Source organism: Rhinichthys klamathensis, unplaced genomic scaffold, assembly GCF_029890125.1.
Source record: "Rhinichthys klamathensis goyatoka isolate OS25496 unplaced genomic scaffold, OSU_Roscu_1.1 h1tg000899l_1, whole genome shotgun sequence".
Classification (NCBI taxonomy): domain Eukaryota; kingdom Metazoa; phylum Chordata; class Actinopteri; order Cypriniformes; family Leuciscidae; genus Rhinichthys; species Rhinichthys klamathensis.
Genome location: NW_026607247.1, coordinates 153,599 through 178,816, shown reverse-complemented (window position 1 = coordinate 178,816; position 25,218 = coordinate 153,599). Strand labels below are relative to the sequence as shown.

The 25,218-nt window shown below is 37.2% G+C and overlaps 5 protein-coding genes across 9 annotated transcripts in view; 2 read left to right on the top strand and 3 right to left on the bottom strand.

Moving 5' to 3' along the window:
* Positions 1–409: 409 nt before the first annotated feature.
* pnpla7b (patatin-like phospholipase domain containing 7b) lies at positions 410–12,792 on the bottom strand. The gene is made up of 36 exons (XM_056244043.1): positions 12,685–12,792; positions 11,882–11,925; positions 11,404–11,478; positions 11,219–11,303; positions 10,977–11,059; positions 10,786–10,874; positions 10,552–10,692; positions 10,258–10,417; positions 10,053–10,133; positions 9,804–9,932; positions 9,394–9,474; positions 9,113–9,278; positions 8,827–8,913; positions 8,608–8,693; positions 8,334–8,489; positions 8,160–8,237; positions 7,857–8,062; positions 7,241–7,372; positions 6,985–7,108; positions 6,435–6,548; positions 6,284–6,359; positions 6,059–6,208; positions 5,904–5,967; positions 5,310–5,478; positions 4,907–5,089; positions 3,877–3,995; positions 2,834–2,990; positions 2,637–2,753; positions 2,464–2,533; positions 2,265–2,381; positions 1,867–2,015; positions 1,321–1,473; positions 1,125–1,241; positions 960–1,041; positions 743–873; positions 410–662 (listed from the first exon to the last, which is right to left on the bottom strand). Exons 2-36 carry the CDS (start codon positions 11,921–11,923, stop codon positions 594–596), a joined length of 4,038 nt encoding a protein of 1,345 aa, XP_056100018.1. The 5' UTR covers positions 11,924–11,925; positions 12,685–12,792; the 3' UTR covers positions 410–593.
* A 1,277-nt stretch (positions 12,793–14,069) lies between these two features.
* On the top strand, positions 14,070–14,646 carry mrpl41 (mitochondrial ribosomal protein L41). The gene has a single exon (XM_056244044.1). It carries the CDS (start codon positions 14,128–14,130, stop codon positions 14,533–14,535), a length of 408 nt encoding a protein of 135 aa, XP_056100019.1. The 5' UTR covers positions 14,070–14,127; the 3' UTR covers positions 14,536–14,646.
* Positions 14,647–15,216: 570 nt separating this feature from the next.
* Positions 15,217–19,691, bottom strand: dph7 (diphthamide biosynthesis 7). 3 transcript variants are annotated; one of them, XM_056244049.1, is made up of 9 exons: positions 19,421–19,691; positions 18,923–19,056; positions 18,401–18,488; positions 17,980–18,074; positions 17,738–17,892; positions 16,918–16,990; positions 16,729–16,794; positions 16,377–16,549; positions 15,217–15,873 (listed from the first exon to the last, which is right to left on the bottom strand). In XM_056244049.1, exons 1-9 carry the CDS (start codon positions 19,559–19,561, stop codon positions 15,452–15,454), a joined length of 1,347 nt encoding a protein of 448 aa, XP_056100024.1. In that variant the 5' UTR covers positions 19,562–19,691; the 3' UTR covers positions 15,217–15,451. The 3 variants fall into 3 exon arrangements, with proteins under 3 accessions (XP_056100024.1, XP_056100025.1, XP_056100023.1); XM_056244050.1 differs by having other exon boundaries at positions 15,218–15,873; positions 17,738–17,895; positions 17,980–18,071; XM_056244048.1 differs by having other exon boundaries at positions 15,219–15,873; positions 17,738–17,895.
* Positions 19,692–19,882: 191 nt separating this feature from the next.
* On the top strand, positions 19,883–22,297 carry paxx (PAXX non-homologous end joining factor). Its single transcript, XM_056244053.1, has 7 exons — positions 19,883–20,100; positions 20,526–20,586; positions 20,759–20,808; positions 20,920–21,104; positions 21,197–21,247; positions 21,940–22,030; positions 22,135–22,297. Exons 1-7 carry the CDS (start codon positions 19,985–19,987, stop codon positions 22,181–22,183), a joined length of 603 nt encoding a protein of 200 aa, XP_056100028.1. The 5' UTR covers positions 19,883–19,984; the 3' UTR covers positions 22,184–22,297.
* An 885-nt stretch (positions 22,298–23,182) lies between these two features.
* abca2 (ATP-binding cassette, sub-family A (ABC1), member 2) overlaps positions 23,183–25,218 on the bottom strand; it is an 80,948-nt gene continuing 78,912 nt past the window's right edge. For all 3 annotated transcript variants that reach the window (XM_056244046.1, XM_056244045.1, XM_056244047.1), the window contains exon 49: positions 23,183–24,522. In XM_056244046.1, the coding sequence (XP_056100021.1) occupies positions 24,487–24,522 (36 nt within the window). In that variant the 3' untranslated portion in view covers positions 23,183–24,486. The remainder of the gene's footprint in view (positions 24,523–25,218) is intronic.

Here is a 25,218-nt window from a genome sequence, read left to right as displayed (position 1 = left end):
ATAATACTTGCTTTTTTCTATTAAGATCCTTTTCAAATTACCTGTTAGTTTCTAACAATTCAAGTTAACTCAATACTGATAATGTCACTTGTTAAAATCCCCTTATACACTACCAGTCTCTTATGCTCACCAAGGCTACATTTATTGAATCAAAAATACAAAAAAAACGAAACAAAACAGTAATACTGAGATATACAATTTAAAAGAACTGTAATTGATCAAAGGTGCCCGCAAAGATATTTATAATGTTGCAAAATATTTCTACTTCAAATAAATTATATTCTTTTGAACTTTCTATTAAGAAAATGTAAGCAGAACAACTGTTTTCAACATTGATAATAATAAGACATGTGTCTTGAGCACCAAATTCAGCTTTGCCATCACAAGAATAAATCCCATTTTAAAATATATTTAAAAATATATATAGAAATTTCAAATTGCAATTATATTTCACAATATTACTGTTTAGTGTATTTTCATTAAATAAATGCAGTCTTGACTTAAAAAAATTATTCCAAACTTTTGATCATTAGTGTAAAGGCTCAAGGCTACTGTGAAATGATCGAAACCTCTTGGAAAAGAGGTATTTGAGGTCAGGTGGTATGATGGCTGCTGTGTTTGAGTGCTCCATGTCGCCTTGTCCTGATCTCCATGTCATCATCCTGTTTGGAAGTTAAAAATCATTAATATTATGTTTAATCGCACTAAAACTATAACTAACACATCTTTGCAGTTATCTTACTGTATCAGCTGTATCTGCGGTCTCCTCCTCCTCTTCTTCATCTTCTTCTTCTTCTGTATGCTCACTGTTTTGCAAATCGAAGTCTGACAGCACTGCATCTTCATCACAGTCTGTCTGGTACTCAGACTCCTCTGTGTGCGAGAGAATTTAAGAAACAACACAAAGATGAGAAAGCGACATGGAAAAGGGACATGTGTAAAGATGGTCTATTCCTCACCATCCACAATGGCCTGCTTCGCTGGCTCTATTCTGGACACTATTTCAGCCAGATCGGTGAAAGAAGCATTGGGACAGGTCACCTGAAGGACAGATAACCAGGAAATGAGTTTGTGAGGAAACAGCCTGATGCTGTGATAAGCCAAGCTCATTCAAAGGCCCTTACATTTGTGCTCCTAGATTTGTGGAATTCCTCTTGATGTTGGTCTTTGAGCATCGTCTCCCTCACCCCACTCCGACACCACACGTCAAACACGGTTTTCCCATGCAGGTAGCCAACATCCTGCAACACCAGAAAAGTCATTGCTGCCGTCAAAGCCAAGGCAACAGAAGTTTCTATGAGAGGATGACAGGCCACTCACAGCAATCTCATCAAATTTGCCAAAATCCAATGTGCCATAGCGATCTATGGGTGGTCGAAGGTACTCGCAGTAGTCACTGTCTTTTACCAGCTCCAGTTGACGCACAGAACACACGTAGGCCAGACGGGTCTGAATCTCTGCCATGTTCAGCACCTAGAGGATACGAAGTCATGAATATCAAAAAATGCATATTTTTGTGATGAAATAAAATCTATGTCCAAAGAATGCAAGAAGTAAAGTAATGAAGGGAATCACTCTTTTTTAATTTATAAAGGTTTTAAAAAAGTATTTTTTTCTTTTTATATATATATATATATATATATATATATATATATATATATATATATATATATATACAGTATATATACACTGTATATATTCCTTTTTTATTTATATATATATATATATATATATATATATATATATATATATATATATATATATACAGATATGTATACAGAAGTTTTAGGATTTTCCATACATTTGGTAAGAATGCATTACTTATAATCAATGCAATTGGAGAAAACACATTAAGATGATTCTGACCTTCACTCTTTCTGTCAGCGGGTTCAAGCGTTTCCATAGCAGCCACCATCCAGATAAAGAGTCTCCATAGTTGGTCAGATCGGTCTCATCCTGACTACCAACATCAACGGCAATCACCATCTTGGCACCCAAGGAGCGAGCTGTGTCAGCTTTACAGATATTTATACAGTTAATGTTTAAAATATCTAGAAAATGCTTTTCTACATGTAGCAGTTTACAGTCAGGCAATAAGATAAATGATAAACCATGAGATTTGCTATAGTAATAGTACCGGTATATATGGCTCTATGGGAGTATGCAAGCAGGTAAAATTTGTATATGTAATCCCAAAAATAAACTGTAATTTTGCAATTGGCATCTCAACTTTTGCAATGTAAGAGTACAATAGGACACTTAACCAGGTAGGTTATTGATGTAGCCTCCATCCATGAGCAAGTGCCCATCTTTAGGGTCACATAAAGGGGGAAGATATCCAGAGAGAGACATACTGGCACGCACATACCTCCACAGAGAGCCTAAAAAAAAAAGAGTGTACATGCTATAATCTGTCACAAAAGATGAGATGGAGATGACAAGTTACAGAGAAAAAGTAGTAACCATAAGTGTGCACTCTCATGGAAGAGGCAGTGATGTCTGTGGTGATGTTGAAATACGGGATCCAAAGGTCCTATCATAAAAAAAAAGAGATATGCAGAAAGTTTAGACTTATTTAAGAATATGATGTTTATATACTATTTTATTGTGCAGTGGCAAGTGCCAATAAATTGAACCTCAATCTGTTTGTCCTGGAAGACTGCACTAATGCTGGAGTTAAACGATGCTCCAGTAAACATGGATGTCACTGGGTAGGTCAAGTCTGTGATCTTCCTAAATATGGATCCAAAATTCTATTGTGCACAAAAAAAAAGAAATCTCAATGATGGTTCTACATGCATGAATGTTAGTGTTCAGTGCTTAGAGGTCTCACCATGGCCCACTGGCGTGCTCTGACAGTCATACGACTGACGCTTCGCTCTTCAGCATAGAGCGCTCCTATCAAGGAACCGATGGAGGTGCCGCCAATCAGATCTACAGGGATCCCCGCCTCACTCAATGCCCGAATGATGCCCACCTGAGAGCAGCCTCTGTGGGTATAGTGTGGTTTCATATTCACACATGAGCTTAGAGTTCTCACTAGTGCGTTGTGTGATATTAGTATCGTTTTATAAAGCATTTTAAAGGTAAAGTGAGAATTTTTTCCATCTCTCATCCCAGTTTAATGTGTAAAAACAACTAACAGTCAGGAATTTTTAGGTTGATTTCCTCAAAGAGTGTGAACACTGCTCCTGTGATGCTTGACTGATACATGACAGAGAAGGCAGAGCAAAAGGGGTGGCAGGAGGATTTGGGAAACCTATGATAATGATTATTATTATTAAATTAAACACTTCACCTTTAAACATACTTCATATGTAAACAAAGTCTGTATAAAAAGATTTAAAAAGTCAAGATGACAAGCATATATGGTCACAGAAACGCAAATATTTATAACATGATATTCATATAATTGCAGTAACAGAATTACACAATTGAAAAATTAAGCTACCACTATGTGAAAGTAGATTAGACAGATTACACATTTTATGCCCCCTTATATATCATGTTTTGACCCACCTTTAAAAAGTCGCTGATTATGACTGAGAGCAGGCAGGGACAGAGAGTAGACAAAGAGTCGCTATCATCGAGAGACATGCTGAGGATGTGAACCCCAAAACATCACTAATGGGTTAGAAATGACTATATTATGATTAGTTGATGGGCACAAAAATTACAAGACACTTGTAATAGTGCAAAGGATAAACACTTCAAGAGACCACTAAACTACAATGATTGAATAAGTACGGGGAAAATCAGTCAATGTTCCACTAATATCAACATGCTTTTACTAGATTATTCAAGTGAGAAATGTTGTTGGCACCAGGCCAGGTGGATTGAGGAGGATTGGTAATAAAGGGGAAGACAGATTCGTACCTGGCTCCACCTCCTCCCAGCACCAGAGCGATAGCATTTCCTGTCAGGATCCGAGCCAGACGCGAGAAGTCAGAATGCCGGTCGGGAGGCTTCTCAAATACACGCTGATACATCTCTCTCTGACAGGATGGGAGGAAAGTGGGAGTTTGCACGGATAAAAGATGATAATGATTAGATTAGACACAGAAAATGATTTGAAGAACGTTCATGTTACATAAAATGAAATTGGATGGGTCCAATTGGGAATTGCTGGCTTAAGATTTGAAAAGTTATACTTTCTCAGTGAAGCTACTAAACAGATAGGATAGGATTGTGAGATAACATGTTTCTATAAACCCTCAGGTGCTGTCAAGTACAAAAAAGGACTAAAATCACCATAAAATCTTCATAAAATAGTCACAATAGTAATACGCCATGTTCTAAATCTTCTGAAGTCACATGAAAACTTTGCTTAAACAGTGTAAAATTCACTGCAAATCTTGCTTGACAGTGGTGGTCCACATTACCTGCTTTCATTAGGAAAGCTCCTTCATTTTATTATTTTTAAAGAAATTGCTTCAAAAACACCTTTTTAATAGTGCTTTTAATTTATTCTTAGAATGAATGTATCATGTATTATGTATTGTTTTGCTTGTTTTATGTATTTGAGAATAAGAAAGGTGCATTACAAAAAAAAATATTTTTATTTTTATTAGCTATCATTGTATGGAAATCATGCATTCTGCTATAAATATTGAAAAACAAAAAGTTGTTCATTCCGCAAAAAAAAGAAAAAAGTCATAAAGGTTTGGAAGAACTTAAAGGTGAGAAAATGTTAAGAATTTTTGTGTGAACTATTATTCCTTGGCTGCCCTTGAATAGACTGGCCATCCATCCAAGGTGTTTCCCTGCCTATGGCCTGAGACCCTGGGATTGGCTCCAGGATCCCGCAACCCTACATAGGACAAGTGGTTTGGAAAATGGATTTTCCGTGGGTCCTCAGGCTTGATATAGGCATTTGCTAAAACTATAATAATGTTAGCACTAGTACCAGTTTGGGTAGACTCCTCCTGGAGAAGACCCTGTGGGGACATGACAGATGAAGATGTCTAGAGATCCAGCTGCGCATATTGAGCCATTCTGCGGTTCCTCTGGGTGGAGGCCCGTCCTCACGGTGCAACAGGACCAGCTGCTTCTGAGCTCTCACGGCACTGCTCTCCAGCATACGCTCCAGCTGATACCACAAACAAAGCCAAAAAGCTCAGTTTACCAAATAATTTCATAGAAATGCATGTGCAGAAATTAAATTAATTGATGTCATCATTTTGGCCCTTGTGAGGCAATCCCCTCTTTGTGAAATAAATAGTTAGGCAACTGATATGACTGGATTTGCTTGCTTAAAATACTCTTCTAAAGTAGTATTTATATACAAAACCTTTTTAATGACAATTCACCTCTCCCACAGTGGGCTCCTGTTCCCCCAGACCCACGATGATGATGCAGTCCGCCTGTCTGATGCAACGTTGAGTCCAAGGAGTCAGAGAACTGTCAGACTGATACAGAACAATCCGGTGGATGTCCTCTTGTTGACCCAACCAGCTTGACAAACGGTACTCATGAACACTGAAAAGGAAATAATAAAGTACTGTATATGAACAATAAATCACAGGAAACAAAAAAGACAACGTCTGACTAATGTTACTAGAAAAAAACTACACTACATCTCAATTTGCATACTATCCATCTTAAATGGCATGCAATATTAGAATGTGCGCCCCAAATCATAGTATATTGAAAATAGCATGTCAAATATGCCTTGATGATATTTCCAGTGGGTTTCAGTGAACCTAAGAGTTAAGTAGGCCCTATTAATGATTTTTAAGGTAATGAGTTTAGCAAGATGTTAACACCTACATGCAAATGTTACAATGGAGTCTGTAAAATCAAGATGGCATACTGTTTTATACATACTTAAAAGTATGTTTTCCATTACCAGTGAGGTACACACTTTTAGTGCATAGTATGCAAGTACTGTATGCAACTCTCACCTGTCCAAGGCTGCAACACCTAGATGCTGTCTAATGATGTCACTGGTTAGAAGCAAAGTGGGGCCTAATAAAAAAAACAAAATGAAGATAGTTAAGACTTAGTATCAGGTTAACTTTGAGGCAAATTAAGGAGGGAAAAGAGACTAATAGCTGACCAATAGCACTGAGAGCATGTTGCAGCTCCAGCGTGAAGGCAGTCAAAGGCACTTCCTCAGAAACAGGCAGAATGGTGACCGTTGACAGATTAGCAGCTGGGTTACCTGCTTCCCACTTGCTGGTTGGGGTGTGAAAACCCAGGCTACGCACTGTGGAGATCATTAATGTTCATCAGGAAAAATACAAAACGCAAACACACACACAAATGTTTCACAAACACACACCTGATAGTGGATCATTCACTTGCTGCATGTTACCCAAGATTTTCTGCCCAAGAAGATGAATCAGACGAGTAACAACCTATGAAAGAGTGTAACATGTTAATATATATGCAATATAATATCATGAGATTTGTTAATGAGTGTATGGTCTAACCTGTGGGTATTTCCTCTTAATAGAGTTGAGAGCTCCCTCAGGCAGTTTGGCCAGTTCAGAGTCTCGGACTGCATGGACTGTAGTGGCTCTGTTCAAGTGAGTCAAAGTTTCCACCTAACACCAACACACATACTTTTAACAGAGGGAAACTGCCGCAGCATTTGTTAAAAGAACCTACAAAAGGATTCAAAATTATTGTCTTTACTGTAATGAAATTCTTAGTAAAGCTTTTATAAATAGTCAACAGCCTATTACTTGCTATTGAAACTATGTAGAAGGTGGTATTACAAGGAGAGGAAATTTCATTGGATAAGTATATAATATGGCTTTGAATAGGAGATGATTTCATCAAAATGGGCGATTTTACCTAGGAGAGAAATACTGTACATTTAAAATATATCTTATAAAAATTTACTCTGTCAACTTTTAAAAGTACACTAGCATACAGATGGGCTAAAAGCTAACAGATACAGAAACAAAAACTCCAGTTCTAGAAAACTACTAGAAATTAGTAGTACATGCATACATACATGTATATATCACCACTCACCACACCAATGAGGTCTCCCCGTCCATACTCTCCAGCAAGCTCTTTTTTCCCATCATCCTTCATGATGACAGAGCGCAAGCGGCCACTCAGAACAATGAAAGTGCTGTCTGACTTATCACCTTGTCTGAGAAAGACAAAAAAGAAAAATCAATGCAATACATGCATTCTCAGGTTATTATTCACATCAAAGAGCAGAGCAGTGACCTGAGATATATAGATCTGGAACTGAGAGATTGTCTAGGAAAAGTGTGCTTACCTATAGACAGCCCGTCCGGCTTCCAGTGCCATCCAGTCCAGGGCAAAGTCAATCTGTCGGACAAAGGAGGAGACCCTCCGTACCACCGTGTGAGCTACATGTAACACCATTCGAGGCTCGGCACGCATTATCCTAGAGTATACGTTGTACAGTTGACATGTTAATCAGGGTTCTGATATGCTGTATATAATTTGACACAATTTTAAAGAAAATGTTTCTAATTCTTATATAATTCTTTTTTTATTTAAATTCATTTATTTTTTGTATAATTATTTTATTATAATTTTTGATTTGTGACCTACAAAAAAACCTAAAGGCGAGTAAATATGTTGGAAAAAAAAAAAATAACAAAAACTAAGAAGGTTTTGATAAACCAAAAGAAAACAAGGGGGGAAAAGACCTCATTGCTTGGTATCTGTGCTTCATTTTCAGAAACAATGTTATTAATAGCTTGTTACTCACTATATAACTGCTAAAAAAGTATCAAATTATGATTTTTCCCTATTTTAATCAGTTGAGATGTGCATAATCATCTTGAATTTTCTCACAGCAGGCAGAGAGTACATTTGCTAGAATTTTTAATTGCCTTAAGTGAAATTTGGTGCACATCACATACTCATAGAAGTGTGCTTTGGAGATAGACAGGAAGCAGCAGTCCCGGTGGGCACGCACAGAAAAGATGAGAGGCTCTCCTGTGAGAACAGCCAGGTGGCCCACCATCTCTCCAGGGTGAGTCACAAAAAGACACGTTTCATCTTCTCTGTCAATCTGTCTCTGGTACACATGAAGAGCTCCTGAGATGACAAACAGCACGCTCACATCCTGTCACAGACACAAAGTAGAAATGGATTCACACGTGAATTGAAATTGAAATTGTAATTATCACTTTTTTTTTTTGGTGAAATTTCTGAGTTCTTACCTGGTCTCCCTCACTTGCAACCACAGACCCCGCCTTAACTTGTCTCAGAGTCACCCTATCTTCCAAAAGACTGGAGTCCTGGAGCACAAAGTATTTTTATACTTATATGGCAATATTCCATATTGTAATTAAACTTCTCACTTTAGTAGAACAATATAATTAATGTGGCCTGACCTGAAGCTGTATAATCTTGAGCAAGTCCTTCTTGGCAGCTTGAAAAATGGCATTCACTTTACAGTGGTGAATGTGGCTGGAGTGACCCCCAGTGTCTGAGTAGTGAAACACAGCTGAAGGAGAATGTTGCAGAGTCACCGACTTCTTCCGAATAGACTTCAGACAGGAGGAAAGATAAACACACACATGCAATGTACAGGATATTAACAAATATAAAAAATAAAACAGTTTATGGCTTCTTCTTTGAATTTGTGATAGAATGATGCCAAGGTACCTTATGAATGACAATAGGACTTGAAGGGGCATTCTCTTTTGTAATGCTTGTTCTGTCAAAGGCCATATTCTGGTCAGGAGACCCAGCTGTAGGATAAGCACACATTACCACACTCAAACATGTTCATTATGAATGTATTCAAGCTAGGTAGGGATGCATGATATTTGAGAACCAAGTTAGTATTGGGTATTTTGTAAAAGGTGCATGGTGAAACACTACCATGTGCACTGTCGAAAGGGGTTGACAGTGAGCGAGACTTCCTGAATAAAGTGGTTGGACTTTCTGAACGAATGGGCTTACCACCATCTGAAAACAAAAGAGCAAGTAAGACCCACAGGCTGTCTTATAACTCTAAGAAATATATTTTTTTATTATTAAGGTAATAATAGGAATATTTAAACAATTTTATTGGAAAGCCATTCAGCACAAAAAGTCTACAGTCTGCATGTGTAAATGATTCACAGGAAATATTTGCATTTAACTGCATTAAGTAAACACATCATACCCTCTCCTCTGTATATCTGACTTGTGTCATTGTAATGGTCAAAGGACCTCTGTGGGACTTTGTCAGACACTTCCTCAATCGTTTGTGATTGTCTGCGTAGTCCTTTGCCTGGATTGACCTCTCCTACAACACCAACCACTGACACCAGTGGAACAGCTTGACTTTCCTACATGATGTGACAGAAATAGACTATTCAACGTATGTACTGTAATAAATAGCCTACTGTAATAGTGTAAAATATTTTCCAAAAGTAGAACGTGATTTATAGATAAACATCTAACCGGATTGAAAAGTTCTGTGGTCAGGCCCAGATAGTTGTGAAGGGCAAGAAAGGTAACTCTCTGAAGTCGCACCATGATAATCTGAAAAAAACATTAACAAAAAACATTGTCCTGTCATATGTACAATAAACAAGTATTTCTAACAACTGATTTGACTGGAGTCTCATTTTGTATTTTTTAGAAAAATACTGAAGTAAAGGCTGCTGAAAATTCCGTTTTGCCATCACAGGAATAAATTACATTTGAAAACATAAATGTTTAAAACATAAAATTTCACAATATTACTATTTTTACTGTATTTTTGATAAAAATGCAGCCTTTGTGAGCATAAGAGGCTTCTTTCAAAACCTTTTTTTAAAGTTACGACCCCCACTTTTAAGGGGGAATGTATATTAGGATTTAGATTATACCTGAACAACTCTGACTAGGGTCTCTGGGTATTTCTCGAAGACGGACTGGAAAGCCTGCGCAGGGAGGCGGAGAACAGTAGTTCGGGCTGCTGCTCTGGCTGAGACGGTTTTGTAGGGAGCTGGATATCCCTGTGGAATCCGGGTTTCAAACGTGAGACATAATTTAAAACTTCAGTGGGCATGAAAACAGGTCAAAATACAAACATTTGCATATCAGAGTGGGTAAAAAAGAGGCCAGATGGGTTTTACAGTGATGACATCGAGGATGCTGAGAAGACTGTGAACACTGTCTCCAGGCAAAACGTGCTTCACCACAACCTCAGTCCCATCCTGAGTCAGAGAAAGAAAAATACGCTTAGTCATAAATTGGTATATCTCTATAATAGGCAGAACACAACCCTGTTTTCAGTAGGAAAGATTAAAAACAGGTATTTTGAGACCGTTTGGTTCTTACACTCTCATGGATGCACAGGTCAAGACGTCCATCCTGCACTACGAAGATGCTGTCATCGATGTCACCTGGGCGGAATAATCCTTCCCCTTGCTGCAGCTGCACAAACACCATATGCCGACACAGTTCCAGGAACAGAGGCTTCTCAAAATGACCCAGAACCCTGAGAAACAGAACATATCACAACTCATTAGGTGCCGAACAACATTGCCAGATCATTAGACCTTGGATTCTGTGCACTGTTTATTATGGAAAAGAATCGATAGCTCTTGTAAGATGAAATGACAAGGTACCAACCTCACATTTTTCAGCATATACAGGACTTCAGAGGGCAGGTGAGAGCTCTGCATGTCAAATTCAGTCAGATCTGCTTCCAAGAGGGAAGGAGGAGGTTCTTTCGGTTGAAGGGTTGGTGGCTCCCTTCGGATACGCAGGATTCTGATCAAGAGATGGATAGGATGTTAAGATGCTTTGGTAGACATGGTTTGTTTAAAATGTATGTTCGTTCTTCATCTGTGACTTTTCACATACTTGCGAGCTATCGACAATACTTTTGTTCTTTTTCTGGTTCGCTTTTGAGATACTGGACCTGAGGTGGGTGGTGAGGACAAGGTCTGGACCTGAATGGCCACAAATAACAACACTGCAATTTAAAAATCATCACATGACTATCATGTTAACCACAGTTTTGTTGAAAGTAACACACTGGAAAGTTCTGGTACCTTCCGCATTATCTTCCTGCCATAAAACAGCACTTTGTCTCTTTTTCTGAAACGATATTTAGGACCTTCAGTTTGCTCTTCTCCTGGAAAATCAAAAGTAAAACAGTTGGTTAAAAATACTCAAAATACGAGGCATTATAAGAACTGTCTATTTCACATTTATCTGTCTATATTGTGCTTATTAAAATAAGTATAAACCTAGTGGTGAGAAAACTCTAAATCATAAATGATCACACACTCACCAGCCTTGTATATTCTGTGCAGAAAAAAGGTAACAATACTTATAAGGGAAACTGCAACAGCAGCTCCAATCAACACACCAGTCCACTGTATTATGAAATGGGGAAAAAAAAATAAATAAATAAACTTTTGCAAGACAAACATTATGGACTATTAATTCACTAAAACATGAGGAATTGTCATATACCATGGTGGTCTGCAACTGATCCTCTATGAAGTTCTGCACCCGGGCTTTGATTTCACTCCCAGATGGCAGGACTGCCTAGAATCCACAAAAGTGCAACCAAAATCATGATTATAAACCACACCTTACAGGAAAAGAGAACCCGAGCAACTACAACACAAAGGCAAAACGGCTAACATAAAGGTTACTGGTTCAATCTCAAGTGAGATTGATCTGGGAAATGTGGAGTCATCAGATCACAGTCTTGCTCAATCATTGTTTCATTGTGTAAATCACAAGACTAATGCTTTTGGACAAAGTCCAGTTTAATCTAATGGTGTTCCCTTTAAATAGCGTACTGCAAGTGACTTTAGTAGTATAAAGAGCATGGCTTTATTCATGTATTAATTAATTTATTTAGAGACACTCACTGATACACGTGTTAGCTATTAGTTTAAAATCAAAATCTAAAATCGGCAATGGCTTCCCTGAGATGTCTTACCGGAAATATACTGCACGTATCATCTTGTTCTTTCTCATCCATATCTTCCAGAGACGAGACAACAGAAATAAACACATTTGACACACATCTCAAATCTAATTTCATAAAAACTCACAATGTTCTTACAATATGCAATACCTATTTAAGTGGCATAAAACAATCTCTATGTACATGCTTAACCCTCAGAGACCCACGGTTAATTACAAGGTTAAAATAGTTGACATAATACCTAATTCTACTAAATATGGGTTAAAATTTTCATACAATAGCAGCTCACTTTGCAAAATATGTCATAGCAACAACAAGTGAGACTGGAAAAATAAGTAATTTGAGTCTGGCCTGTTGAAAATGGCAGTGGTAGGGATTTTGACAAAAAGACCGGCAAGAACCTGAGTCAGGGAACCATCTGACACTGCCTTCACTCACTGCAATCTGACACCATGTGGTGTGATTTATGAGACCTTCTACCAGGAGGAAAAGTCAAACGCTCAACGAAGAGTGAAGGTGACGCGAAAACTTAAATTGTAAGTGTGTTGCACCGAAAGGAAGAATATTGTAAATGAGAGTTTTGTTGTTTCAGGAGGAGCTGCATGACGGACGGACGTGGCTCTCGGTCAGAGGTTAACTCAGTTGTGTTGTTTACACTCAAGCCGCGGCTGTAAACACTCACTTGTACGTTAATCAAATAACGTTACCTTGCCAATCAGTGTAACGTTAACTAACACGATTGTGAAAAACATTATTTCATTGTATAACGCGGAGATCCTGCGTGCAAATAATGTCCATGAATAAATGAAAAATACCTTTTGAACGGCGTTTCCAAACTCTGTTTTTGTCACTCAATGTACTTTAGAGTCTCCCAGGGGTTCCATTCACTTCCCACTGAATACACGTGTTGCCAGGTCCTTTAAGAAAAACAATCCTCCCGGGCTGATTCAATATGCTCAAAATTAGCCTCTTTTTTGGATTTGGATTATCAAGAAATGAGAATTGCTTAATTTCATTGATCAGATGTTCTTTAGCATAAACCTAAAACATACATTTTGTTTAACTGCAACTTGCTGCAAATTAATTCTTTTTCATTATAAATATATAGTTTTTTTTATTATTATTATTAAAATAGTTAAAACATGACTTATAAAACTAAATAAACTGTGCATATATTCCAAACCAATACATTTCTCTCCTGCCCGAGGAAACGGGGCGGGCGCATTTACGAATCGACGGTGGCGCTAAGAAACAAACTATGCAAGCAATAATGGTAAATCTGCAGCATAGTAGGACATTTATCACAGTTTATGAGAAAACAAGCCCAAAGTATTTAATAACAAGCGGATATGGCAACACTGCCGATGACAGACATAGAGCCTCTAATCAATATTCGCTGCTCCTATTGGCTGTCTTCGTGCTGATCTGACCAATTACAGTTGATTTCTTTACTACGCGTAACGTAGTGATCTTCTTGAAAGCACAGTAGCACACCGTTCAAGGTGAGTGTGGGTCTTTTTTAATGATCTATGATATCTAATTACATTATACTTCATATGTGGCCAGCGACGTTTTCATTATTTTATTTTATGATTTCTGAAAAGTGAATGCAGTGAACGATTTCAACTAACGTTACACAACTGTATAGTATCTTCCATCCTTCATTTTGAACCAGCATTTATTTAACCTGAATACAGTGAGACGACTTTCAAAAAGATTATATTGTTGTTCATTTTGTTGTCATTCTTCCTTACTATGCAAAAATACATCATTTATTAAAGATGACCGTTATTATTTACTATTGGTGGTGCTCTACCAACATAATGGACATGGAGCATCACCTGCTCTGCTGCAACTTCTTCGTATTATACTATAGCAGCTAGTTTCTGCCCAAAATACAAAATTACCACCGTTTTCTTACTACTGTAAAATCATAGTCAATGTTAATAGGATCTCACTCAAACAATACAAAGGATTGCTTAATGCGGCACATGGGTGCCATAAATGCATTTTCATTGAAGTTACAGTAATACAATTACAGAAATGTTATGAAATTGTGTAAAATACCATTACATTTACTGAAACAATGTTATGAGACTGTTTAAAATATAATTAAATTAAATAAATAATAATGTTATGAAGTTGTTTAAAATATAATTAAATGAAATCGATTTTGAAACAAAAATAATGTTATTAGTTGTTTAAAATAAATACATTGATTTTGATACAGGTTATTGCTGCAGATAAATCACTCTTAAATGGGGGTGCTGTCAGCGCTGACGCGGGGACTCGTGAGAGGAGCTGACAGAATGGCGGAGTTCACGAGCAAGCGTGGGCCCAGGACATTCTACAAAAGCAGAGGCGCAAGACCCACAGGAGTTCTCACCTCAAGCAGAAAGTTCATACCTGTACAGGCCATGGTACCAGAGTTTGTGGTGCCTAACCTGGAAGGATTTAGCCTGAAACCCTACGTGTCATACAAGACCCCAGCAGGGACAGAAGAGCCCATGACTCCAGCGAAGCTCTTCAGTCAGGTGGTGGCCCCACAGATCGAAAGAGACATTGAGGAAGGGGTTTTCAACGTGGACAATCTTGAGAAATACGGATTGGAGAAAACACAAGAGGGGAAGCTGTTCAAGCTGTATCCCAAGAACTTTGTTCGTTAGATGGACTTTGTGTTTCAGTGCTTTGCAATGGACTGTAAACAAGCAGGTTATGTTTTGTTAGAATTTTCCATGAACAGATATCATCTAAGATTAAAACCATTTCATACTTGACTCTTTATTTGGAAATTATTTAAAAACTACTGGAATAAAAAATGCCTAACCCTTAGCAAAACTGATTTATTGCCATTGAATAATTTCGTAGAGCAGGGGGGTTTAAACTGGGGTCGAGGGGGCCACAAAGAAGTGTTAGGGGCTCAGTGGAAATGTTAACAGAACAGGTGTTAAAAAAATACAATAAAAAAGAATAAATACAAGTTAGATTAAATAAAGTAAATGAGTAAATAAATACATAATAAATAATAGATTAAAATAAGTGAATAAATGAGTAAATAAAATACAGTACTGTAAAGATTAGGAAAAGAAAATGTAACAATGTAACTTATCAGAGACTAAATATTTTCCAAATAATATATTTGACATATTTATTTTTCACAGTGCAAGTAAAAACTATATAGATGCCTTTTACATTTTAGGATGAGGGTCCCTTACATGCGGACCCTTATGATCCTATTAAAAAATGATCCTATTTAAGGGTCGTTGGCATTTAAAAGATAGAAAACCCCTGCCTTAGAAAAATTATTTTACAGAACAAATAAATGTAGACACTTGAATTTATTGTTATGGTTTATTTGTTATAAAAGGTGTCGGTCTACTTCTCAATGTAAAACTAAATTGGGACTAATCACACTAGAAAAATCGTAACATTTTCTAGCTACAATATATAGTCAGAAAATGACATTTTCCAAAATTGCATGTATTGAATACAAAGCAATACTGCAGACGTTTCAGCAGGACACTGTTGAAATGCGCAGTCCCCAATAACCTCATAACAAAAGCCCAATCATAGCAACTGTGTTCAGGAAGAGTGGGCGGGTTCAGACGTCATCTGTTCTTCCTCTGGGCTCCAGTCCCATCTCCAAACGTGCATCATGTGGTCGTAGAAGGAGCAGGTAGCCATCAGGCAGGACAGAGACTGGGCGTCTCTGACAGGGCTGGTGAAGGGGTCTGGAGCTGATCTTTTTTCGGGTAAAAGACAATGATCAGGTACGTATTGCCCCGAGTCATCCTCCAGAGAGGTATCAAAGCTGGCAGTGGGCGATTCATACTGGATCCTGAGATGACCTCCGGACTCTGTGAGCCCAACGCTGGTTTGGGGAGGTTCCTGAGGAGAGGGGGGCGTGGAGTTGCTTAGGGGGAGTCTGGACCAGTCTGCTCCATATGCTAAAGAGTTGTGTAGAATATAAGAGGCCAGAACAGAACATGGTGCATCTTGTCCCTCTACAAATGTGGATATTAGGGAGAAACCAAAAGTTACTATGAAGAATGGTAAATTACACTACAGGTAAAACGTTTGGGGTCTGTAGCGATTGTAATTTTTTGAAAGAAGTTTCTTATGCTCACCAAGGCTGCATATATTTGATCACAAAAAGAGTAAAAACAGTAATATTGTGAAATATTAGTACAATAAGATAACCTTTCTATATTAAAATGTAATTTATTCCTGTGATGGCAAAGCTATCACTCCAGTCACATGATTCCTTCTTTGATCATTTCTTATCATTATCAGCGTTGAAAACTGTTGTGCTGATTAATATTTTTGACGAAAGCGTGATATATATTTTTAGGATTCTTTACAGAATAGAAAGTTGATTTGAAATGCAACCTTGCTGAATAAAAATAATTTCTTTCAAAAAAGAATTCACTGACCCCAAACTTTCGAACGATAGTGTGCATATTTATCATTGGCATAGACAGTGGCAAAGATTAACAGTCATTCTTACCCATAGCTTTCTGGCAGTGGAGAATATGGAAATCATTATGCATACATGCAGCTAGCAGCAGGTGCTCTTGACTGGGGTGCCACTTGAGTCTCCACACGCCACCACCCACTGCAGTCTCATTCAGGGGCGTCTTCATGTTCCTCCCGTCCCAGAGCAACACGTTCTCATCATAGCTACAAGAGGGACAAAACATGTACACGTCATATACTTCAATATTGTGTTTTTGATGATTGCTTCAGCAGAAACTAAGGGAAAAGACTCTTTTCTCACAGACTGTAATGATGATTTTTGCAATAATTAATTATTCTTTTAGATTTATAATTCATGTTTTATATTTTCAGTTGCCTCCTACCTCCCAGTGGCTAGTACGTGCTCTCGATGGGGGTTACTGTGTATGCTGCATACTCCCATAGTGTGTCTGAGACAGGACAGTAGTATTTATTTACCATGACTGTGCATAAACAGCATATAGAACCTAATTAAGTGGACTCAAAGGCTAAAAGTAATGTTGGTTAATGAAACATCACAGCTACTGTCTCACCTCTTGCTGGTGAAGGTGGGGGAAGAGGGACCCATTCTCAGATCCCAGCCCTTTAGTTTGCAGTCATCACCACCTGAGATGGCAATTATAAAAAGTAATAAGTAACACTTTAAAATAAGGTCAAATTAATTAATGCATGAACTAACATTAACTAACAATGAGCAATACATGTGTTTATTAATCTTTGTTAATGTTAGTTAATAAAATACAACAGTTCATTGTTAGTTCATGTCAGCTCAGGTCCATTAAATAATATTAACAGACACAACTTTTGATTGTAATAATGTATTTGTAAATGCTGAAATTAAAATGAAATAATAATAATAATAAATGTATTTTTAATACATAAAGTATTTTTTATTGTTAGTTCATGTTCACTCACTAATGTAGTTCACTAATGTGAACAAATGGAACCTTATTATAGTGTTACAAAGTAATGATACAAATAAATACATTTACATGAAAAGATAAATCAATGCAGTGTTATTTTTATACTATTATAGTATTTATTAATATTTTTAATTAGCTTTTATTTTTATATTTTTGAATTTTGTTATGTGCTTTTATAATGTAATTAGTTTAATTTAAACAAATACTTCTATTTAGTGTTTAATTATTTTATTTCAGTTAGTTACCAAGGCACCATTTCAAATTTCCATGAAATGTATTTTTTTATTTTTTTTATTCCAGCTTTGTTTCAATTATCAAAAATTATTTTTTTATAGTTTTAGTTAGCAATAACAACACTAAAGCAATGACGATACACATAACAGCACAACAGTGACAAACAGTTCCTTTTGCTTGCTCGTTTTCCTCATACCTGAATAAACAATCTGAGTATCCCAGTAACTAAATGCTGATATCCAGGCTTCAAAGTCATGAGCTTTCCACTGACACACAGCAGTTAAACTGGCTTCCCCCAGAGACAGCACTGTGAGAGAGCCGCTTGAGTCACTGGACACCACACGCACATCACTGCTGCAAAAAGACAACAGTAACCATAATATACAGAGACAAATGCAATGGCAAATCATCAGTCCATCAATGATGAGTGCACCTTACCTGTCACCTCTCCCTGTGGACCAGTCTAAAGACAAGGCTAGTTTTTCAGGACCCAACTCTGCTTTCAACTCACACTCCAGACCACAGGTGCCCTGCTACTGGAAACACAGTCCATACATGCAAAAGACACTTAATCAAGCAAAAGCAATAAAACATCTTAACATAGTGTCCGATGCCTATAATGTTAGGCGGACTTGGGCCCTGAGCTGCAGGAGGATTCTAAATGTATGTATTATTAATAATAGAATTTCAATAATTCATATTAATTATAATTGTGGTAATGCATTTCCAAAAACATTCCAGTGGCTATGGATTTAACCTCAATTAATAATTGGTGCTGCTAATAGAGCTTAACTTTTATTATATCTATCACAGTCCTTGAATGTGCATCTCCTCATGCAGCATGAGTTTGATTGGTCACCTGAGGTTCCATAAGCTTGTACAGCTGGATTTCTCCACTTGCAGTGGCCATACCCAACAATGGACGTTCTGATATCGGCACATGACACCTGAGGAATTCAAATATAGCTATAAGAATCTGAATCAGCATTCATGCCATTACTGGAGGGGTGGAGCTAGAAGGTCCGACCACAACCTAACTCTACCCATAACTCTATCCCTCCACCCATTAGATCCACAGAGGTGGAGCTGGACTAGGTCAAGCTCAACCCATGAGGTCCAGAGAGGTGGAGCTGGACGTCATTTGCCTCTGCAGTGAGCACCACTTGGCATTACTGACCATCTGTCCAGGGTGTTTCATTAGCTCAGCCAGAGACTACTTACTGTAGGTGTGGAGAATGGATGGATCCACGCCATCACATATAAACAATATGCAAAATATATACACAGAATGTACAAAAAACCACAAAAACATATATAGTGTGTAAAGGAGTAGGTTAAGAGTGAATTGTAGTGAGCAGAATGAATAGTGAGACTGCCTTACCACTTGAGGTCGAGTATAGCTGGAGTGTCTATTCTCTGAGTCTCTGTCAATGGAGGGATGAACGATGGTTGCGGATTACAGTGAAACAGATAAAGTCGACCGATTCTGTTCAGGGCAGTAGAGTCTTCTGCTGTCTGCGGTTAACAGAAAACAATTTGTAGATGTGGCCAGTTGATACAACTAATAATACCACACACACACACACACTACTTAGCTATTTAAATGGGGGCATTCCATAGACGTAATGGCTTTTATACTATACAAACTGTATATTCTAACCCCTTACACTAACCCTACCCCTAAACCTACCCATCACACAAAACTTTCTGCATTTTTACATTTAAAAAAAAATTAGCCTACTTTATATTTGTATACCAGCTTTACAAATGAGGACGTCCCTAAAGGGAGGATTTTGGACATTTTGGTAATTTCTGGGTACATAGTACACACACACACACTTCCATAAAATAAAATCAAAATATATTTTGCATTAATTACCTTATCATCGCCTTTTTGAAGTTGGTAAGTCCCACATGCCAGAACATGAGACCATTGTGGTAATGGGCACCACTCCACGGTATCAGCGCTTAACTCCGTGTCAAACACTTGCAGAGTTCGGGTTCGAGAATGCCAACCCATCGAAGCGGCTCTGCATAATATGAAGCAACTTAGAATTGACCAAGAAATAACTGTAACTGACCAAGAAATGACTGTACGCGTCCTGTCACTCTATAATCCCTGCATTACGTTACAGCACAGCAGACCAGCTGTCAGTAAATCATTTGTTTACATTTTATATCATTTTATATGTTGAATTTCTATTACATTTCATAACTTTACTTCAAATACCAGTTTCCAGGTCATAACTATTTTTGTGTAACTTCGCCTTTTATCGTTTTTACGAGGTAAACAGGACGTGAATGGCACAACAACTTCCGGGTGCCTGATGTCTGAGTCTGACTGGCTGAGCGTTTAAATGGCGCCCTTGTTGTTTATGGTGAACAGTTCCTAGTTGAAAAGCATGCAGTTTTCACTTTTTATGTGATTGTACGGAACATCAGTATGGATCAGATTAACCCCGAGGCAAAATATGTCGTTTGCACATTGCTGGATAAAAACGATCAGTCCAAGTATGTGTTTTTTACGCAAAAGCGATCAGCAGGAGAAATAAACATAGGGTGAGTTGAAATGTCGACAAGCAGTGACCGCAGTTTGATGAGCTATACTCCATCTATAATTCATGTATAATAATTATAAATGTAGGTTAATTCTAGAAGTGTTATTTTAGTATTATTAACATACTCTTATTCATATTTTGAATTAGTTTTTTATATTTCCAGTTTTCATATTAAGTCTTAGGAATTTTGTAATGTGTTTTTGTCATCTTTATTAGTTTTTCTTAAAAAAAATTCTAATTAACTTTAATTTTATTTTATTTCAGTTTTAGTAAGTACAAGTGTAGCTACTTATTTCAGTTTAAGTTGACAGCATTTCTAATTTTCACTCGTTTTTCATCCAATTAATTAAAAAATCTTAAACTTTGAATGTAAATCCTAAACTTTAATATATAATTGTATATATTGTGATGTCCTGTTTCTTATAGATTTACCAATGGTGAAGATGTTTGGAAAACTCACCTTACAGAGGAGATTGTGTCCCAGCTTGTAAGGATTTGTCAATGTCAATGTCACATTTATTTATATAGCACATTTCCAAGGCCAAGGCCTACCAAAGTACTTCACAGTAAAAAACACAAAATTTGTCAATGGGAGTCTTTCCACATGAAAGATATTCCTCTTTTACAGCAATAATACAAAGCTTTTTATTTCTTTACAGTTTAAGAAGTTTGCATTAAAGTCCACAGAGGATTATACCGTCAAGCTCAAGTGAGGATCTGTGAAAGTCAAGAGTACCTGATGAGTAATTGATAGTCTGATTTCTTTGGTTGGCAAGATCTTCTATCCTGTCTGAGAACACCCTCTTGTGTATCTGGACAGATGTGCATGTAAGACTGGCAGAGCATTTGTGAAGCTGCAGGAGGACAGTGCTGTGCTGCATTTAGGATCTGAACCTACAGACCTCAGTCTGTCTCTTTCAAAACTCACTGACTCTGAGGGAAGGACAGAAGTCAAGGAGCTGCTATTTAAAATGGCTGACAGCCTGCAACAGCTAGAAAGTCAAGGCAAGCAAAGATACTTTCAATTATTATAATCGCTATTTTTCAAAATAATTAAACCCTGGAGCTAAATGTTTGATGTGTTCAATCATTTTTAGGTGCATCATCTTCATTTAGTCCAGTCAAGAACCCTCAGAAGAGGAGTTCTGGTAAGTTAAGGCAGTACTCTTTAAGCTTGTTAGTTGGATTTAGTCAAGTGGATTTAAATCAGTGGTTCTCAAACATGATTTTAAAAATTATGAAAATTTAGTTATATTAACATGATCTTAAAAGTACACTATGTAACTTTTTTTGTTCAAAATTAATTTAAAAAATGAGTCGATACATCATTCAAAGCATGTTTTTGTCTTACTCTTATTCACGCCTATTGAAAGTGTTTATCTTAGTATGGTTTTTGCGGGAAAGATAAATTGCCATATGTAGCTCTAACAGAGTTTATTGTAAAGCATTATCTATCGTATCAAAAGGGTCATATTCATCCGCACAGTCACACAGAGCCGAAGCACAACCAAAACAATGTTCTTGTTTTGTTTTTTAACCGTGAGAAGGCCAAAAGTTACATAGTGTACCTTTAATTATAATGCTAAAAAACCTCAAAAAATAAAGATGTACAACATTAAACTGACATTATATTTTTGAGGGCTTTTTAAAATATTATTTATTACAACGGAAGTATCGTGTACACACACCTGTGTACGGAAGGAAGGAAGAAAGAATAAGTACGTTTAGATAGGAGGATCTTCGAATATTGTCTTGGACAATGCCTTGGAGTCAAAAATGTTACTGATTTAAATTGTCTAAGCTCTTTTAAAATTACTTTTTATTTTATTTTATTTTTTAGAATTTGAACCTAGAAAACAGCACACGGGTCCAATAGTAGCAGTTAGAAAACGTCTTCCTGGGGATTCTCTCATCAACCCTGGAACAAAAAGGTGATTTTTTTTTTTTTAATTGACTTTAGACAAAAAAATGAACAAAAAATTCTGTGAAATTTCTTTCACCTCCTGTTCACTGACCATTTCTAACCATTTTACAGAAAGAAACCTGCAACAGGTGTGGCCTTTGATGATGGAGACGATGAATGAGGTCAACGCAAGCTTTTATTAAACATGAATTGTCTGTTTTTAACCACCTCAACACTATCAGTTTTTAAAATATAATTGCATAGCAATTACACCATGAACTGTTTTAAGTCATCATGCATTTATTTAATGTTTTATGATTTCTTTATTTTTTTCTTTTAATTGTGTTGCTAATAAAAAAATGGCATTTTTAAATAAATGTTATAACTGAAAATGTTTTATTATTCAAACGACTGTGTACAAATAAAAGTCACAAAATCAATTGAACAATTTATTGATTTAATTATTCTCTTTTCCCCCTGTTAATATTAAAAACACCAGTTCACCCCAGTTAGTACAAGAGAATGGAAACGATAAAGGTAATTGAAAACAAGCTGAAAAGGTCCAGTCAATCTTGTTACAAGGGAATTCACCTGAACATAGGTATTACTGGATGAAAAAACGTTCATAAATATTGAATCATATTCACATGTACTGAAGTTACATTCCAAAGCACTTACTAGAAAGATAAAACTAAATCACCTCCTTAACCATAATGCTATTTTATATGATACAGAACCACACTCATGTTTGCTGGTGTCTTAAATCACTGCACATGTTCATTTCCAAAGTGAAAAGCAGCTAGCACTGATCTTTAGTTAGGCTGTTGAGGTTCTCGTTAGCAGGAAATATGTTTTGAGGAAAATATTTAGCAGGAAAGGAGACTTTGAGTGTTCAGAGTTCACATAGCTGGTCACAATTAATGTACACATTTCAAAAACTGCTTCATTTCCCTTTGGTCATCATCGTACATGAAAATGCACCAACGGCCTCCTCATCCGTCTTTGCTTTCCTCTCTTTGAGGAGCTCAAAAATATTGATCATACTCTTTAACACAGCAATGTCAGAAAAATAAAACACCATTATAGTACTAAGTGCCGACAATTGTGCAAGATTCAGAGATTTAGCACGGTTAGACTGTCACCAAGCGATAGGACCTAACCATCATGTACATCACTGGCATGAAGGAGAAGCATCATTTAATTTCAAATAAACAACATAAATGGCTAATTTCAGGAAAAAGAAATTACACTTGTATTACATTACAGTGCAAACAACAAAAACAAAACCTCCTGCTATTCAATAAACGAACATATTTCAAGGGTTGTCAAATATAATAATCAAGAGCAATGACCTGATTTCGGTCTATCTGTAATAACAGTGACTCAAAGTTCACTTTTGGCTTCACAGTGATAGAGTGACACTTATGAACGTTTCAACAGACATCTGGCATTATGCAGCTTTCAACCATTCGCGGTAATGCAAGCAACGTAAAAGACACCAGTTTCAATTACAATTCTTAGAAAAAAAAAGGGAGAAACCCCTGGTTCAGGAGACACAAAAGTCAGCACAAAACACTTATGCCGTTTACATTCAACTACAAGACCATAAACATCTCGATAGCAGGGCTTGTTCGGTTCGGTTCGACTAAAGGCCTTCGAATCAGTCACGAGTCATTCACTATTGAATGTCCGATGTAAAAACTTCAATGAAGGTGCACAGGTACATTTGCATTCTTCAACAAGAACAACAGGTCTGTTCAAAACATTTAAGCATAGCAAAATTTCTTCAACCCACAACACAACAGGCTTGTCTTTTAAAGCATGCTCTCGATGCAGGTACAAATAAACAAAACTAGGTCAGTAAAGGAAAAAAAAGATGTAGGCTATAGTTACAACCGTTTCAACTGAACATGAGAATAAACAGTCATAAAAAGAACAAGTTGCAAAGGCCGAACCCATTCCTTGAGGGATGATTATGTTATGACATCAACACTACGATTAAAACAATTCCAACGTGTGATCAGTTTAAAGATAGTACGACCATATTCAACTTTAAAGCGATACCAAATTAAACCATACGGCCGGTTTGTACCTAAGAAATACATTCTCTTTAATTCCCATCCAGCAGGCTTGAATATGAAGTACAGTAATACACGTTTCCATGAACCATCATCTCTATGACTCCAGAGGGGACGCTGTGGACTGAGAACCTCAGAGAACCGCTCTCTCTGGCCCGATCACGTTCAGGCCCCGACTGTGTCCGCATCTCTATTTAGAGTTCCCAGAAGAAGTTCCCGTTCTCTCGCTCAGCTACTGAAGAGCAAATGGAAACAAGAACAACCCCCTCACTTGGCCAGAGAGATGGATCCTCTCCAGCGAGAAAAAAAAAAAAACCACACAAACGTCTTTCACCACACAGACACGGGTCTGAACTTGAGGCTTATTTTTTTTACCATCTCTCCATCTCTGAGATTAACAGCTGTTTCAGCACAGAGTGTCTGTATTAAAGGACAACTGTACCTGTGAGAAGGGAAAATAAAAATTATTACAGAAAAGTATTTGAAATAATGTAGTACAGTAGTCTTGGGATAAACAAAAACATGATTGATATGAATATTTTTCAAAGTCCCAACCAGAGTTACCTAGTGGCATGCCAACTGGTGTATCGCTAGTACTGCCAGTGCAGTTCTATTTACCAACAAATTACTCTTTTGATTTGGTTCTTTTAATGAATCAGTCAAAAGTTAATGGTTTGAACCAGTCTAACGCAGGGGTGTCCAGTCCTGCTCCTGGAGGACCACTGTTCTGCAGAGTTTAGCTTCAACCTCAATAGGCTTTATGCCGAGTGTCACGTGACCAAACCGGAAAACGGGTCTCATTGCATCCGCTTGTCAGAGAAAGTGTTAACGGGCGTAAGAACTAACTACGATATCTATGGATTTTTAAGGTAATCAGCTAACCTACTAAGTTCACTTTGTTATCGGTGTTTTATGCTATTTAAATATTTAAACGTTAGTGTGAAGAAGAAAAATAAAAAAACTTTTAAATATCAATCTGCACATGCGAGGGACATTGGTTATGCTCATTTTTGCTTGCTCCTTTTAAGTTATCTTGAGTAAAACTGCAAAAAATTTCATGAAGCACATACAAAAGACCTGAATCGGAAGCGATGTGATCTGTTTTCCAGCTTGGTCACGTGACGCTCGGCATAAAGCC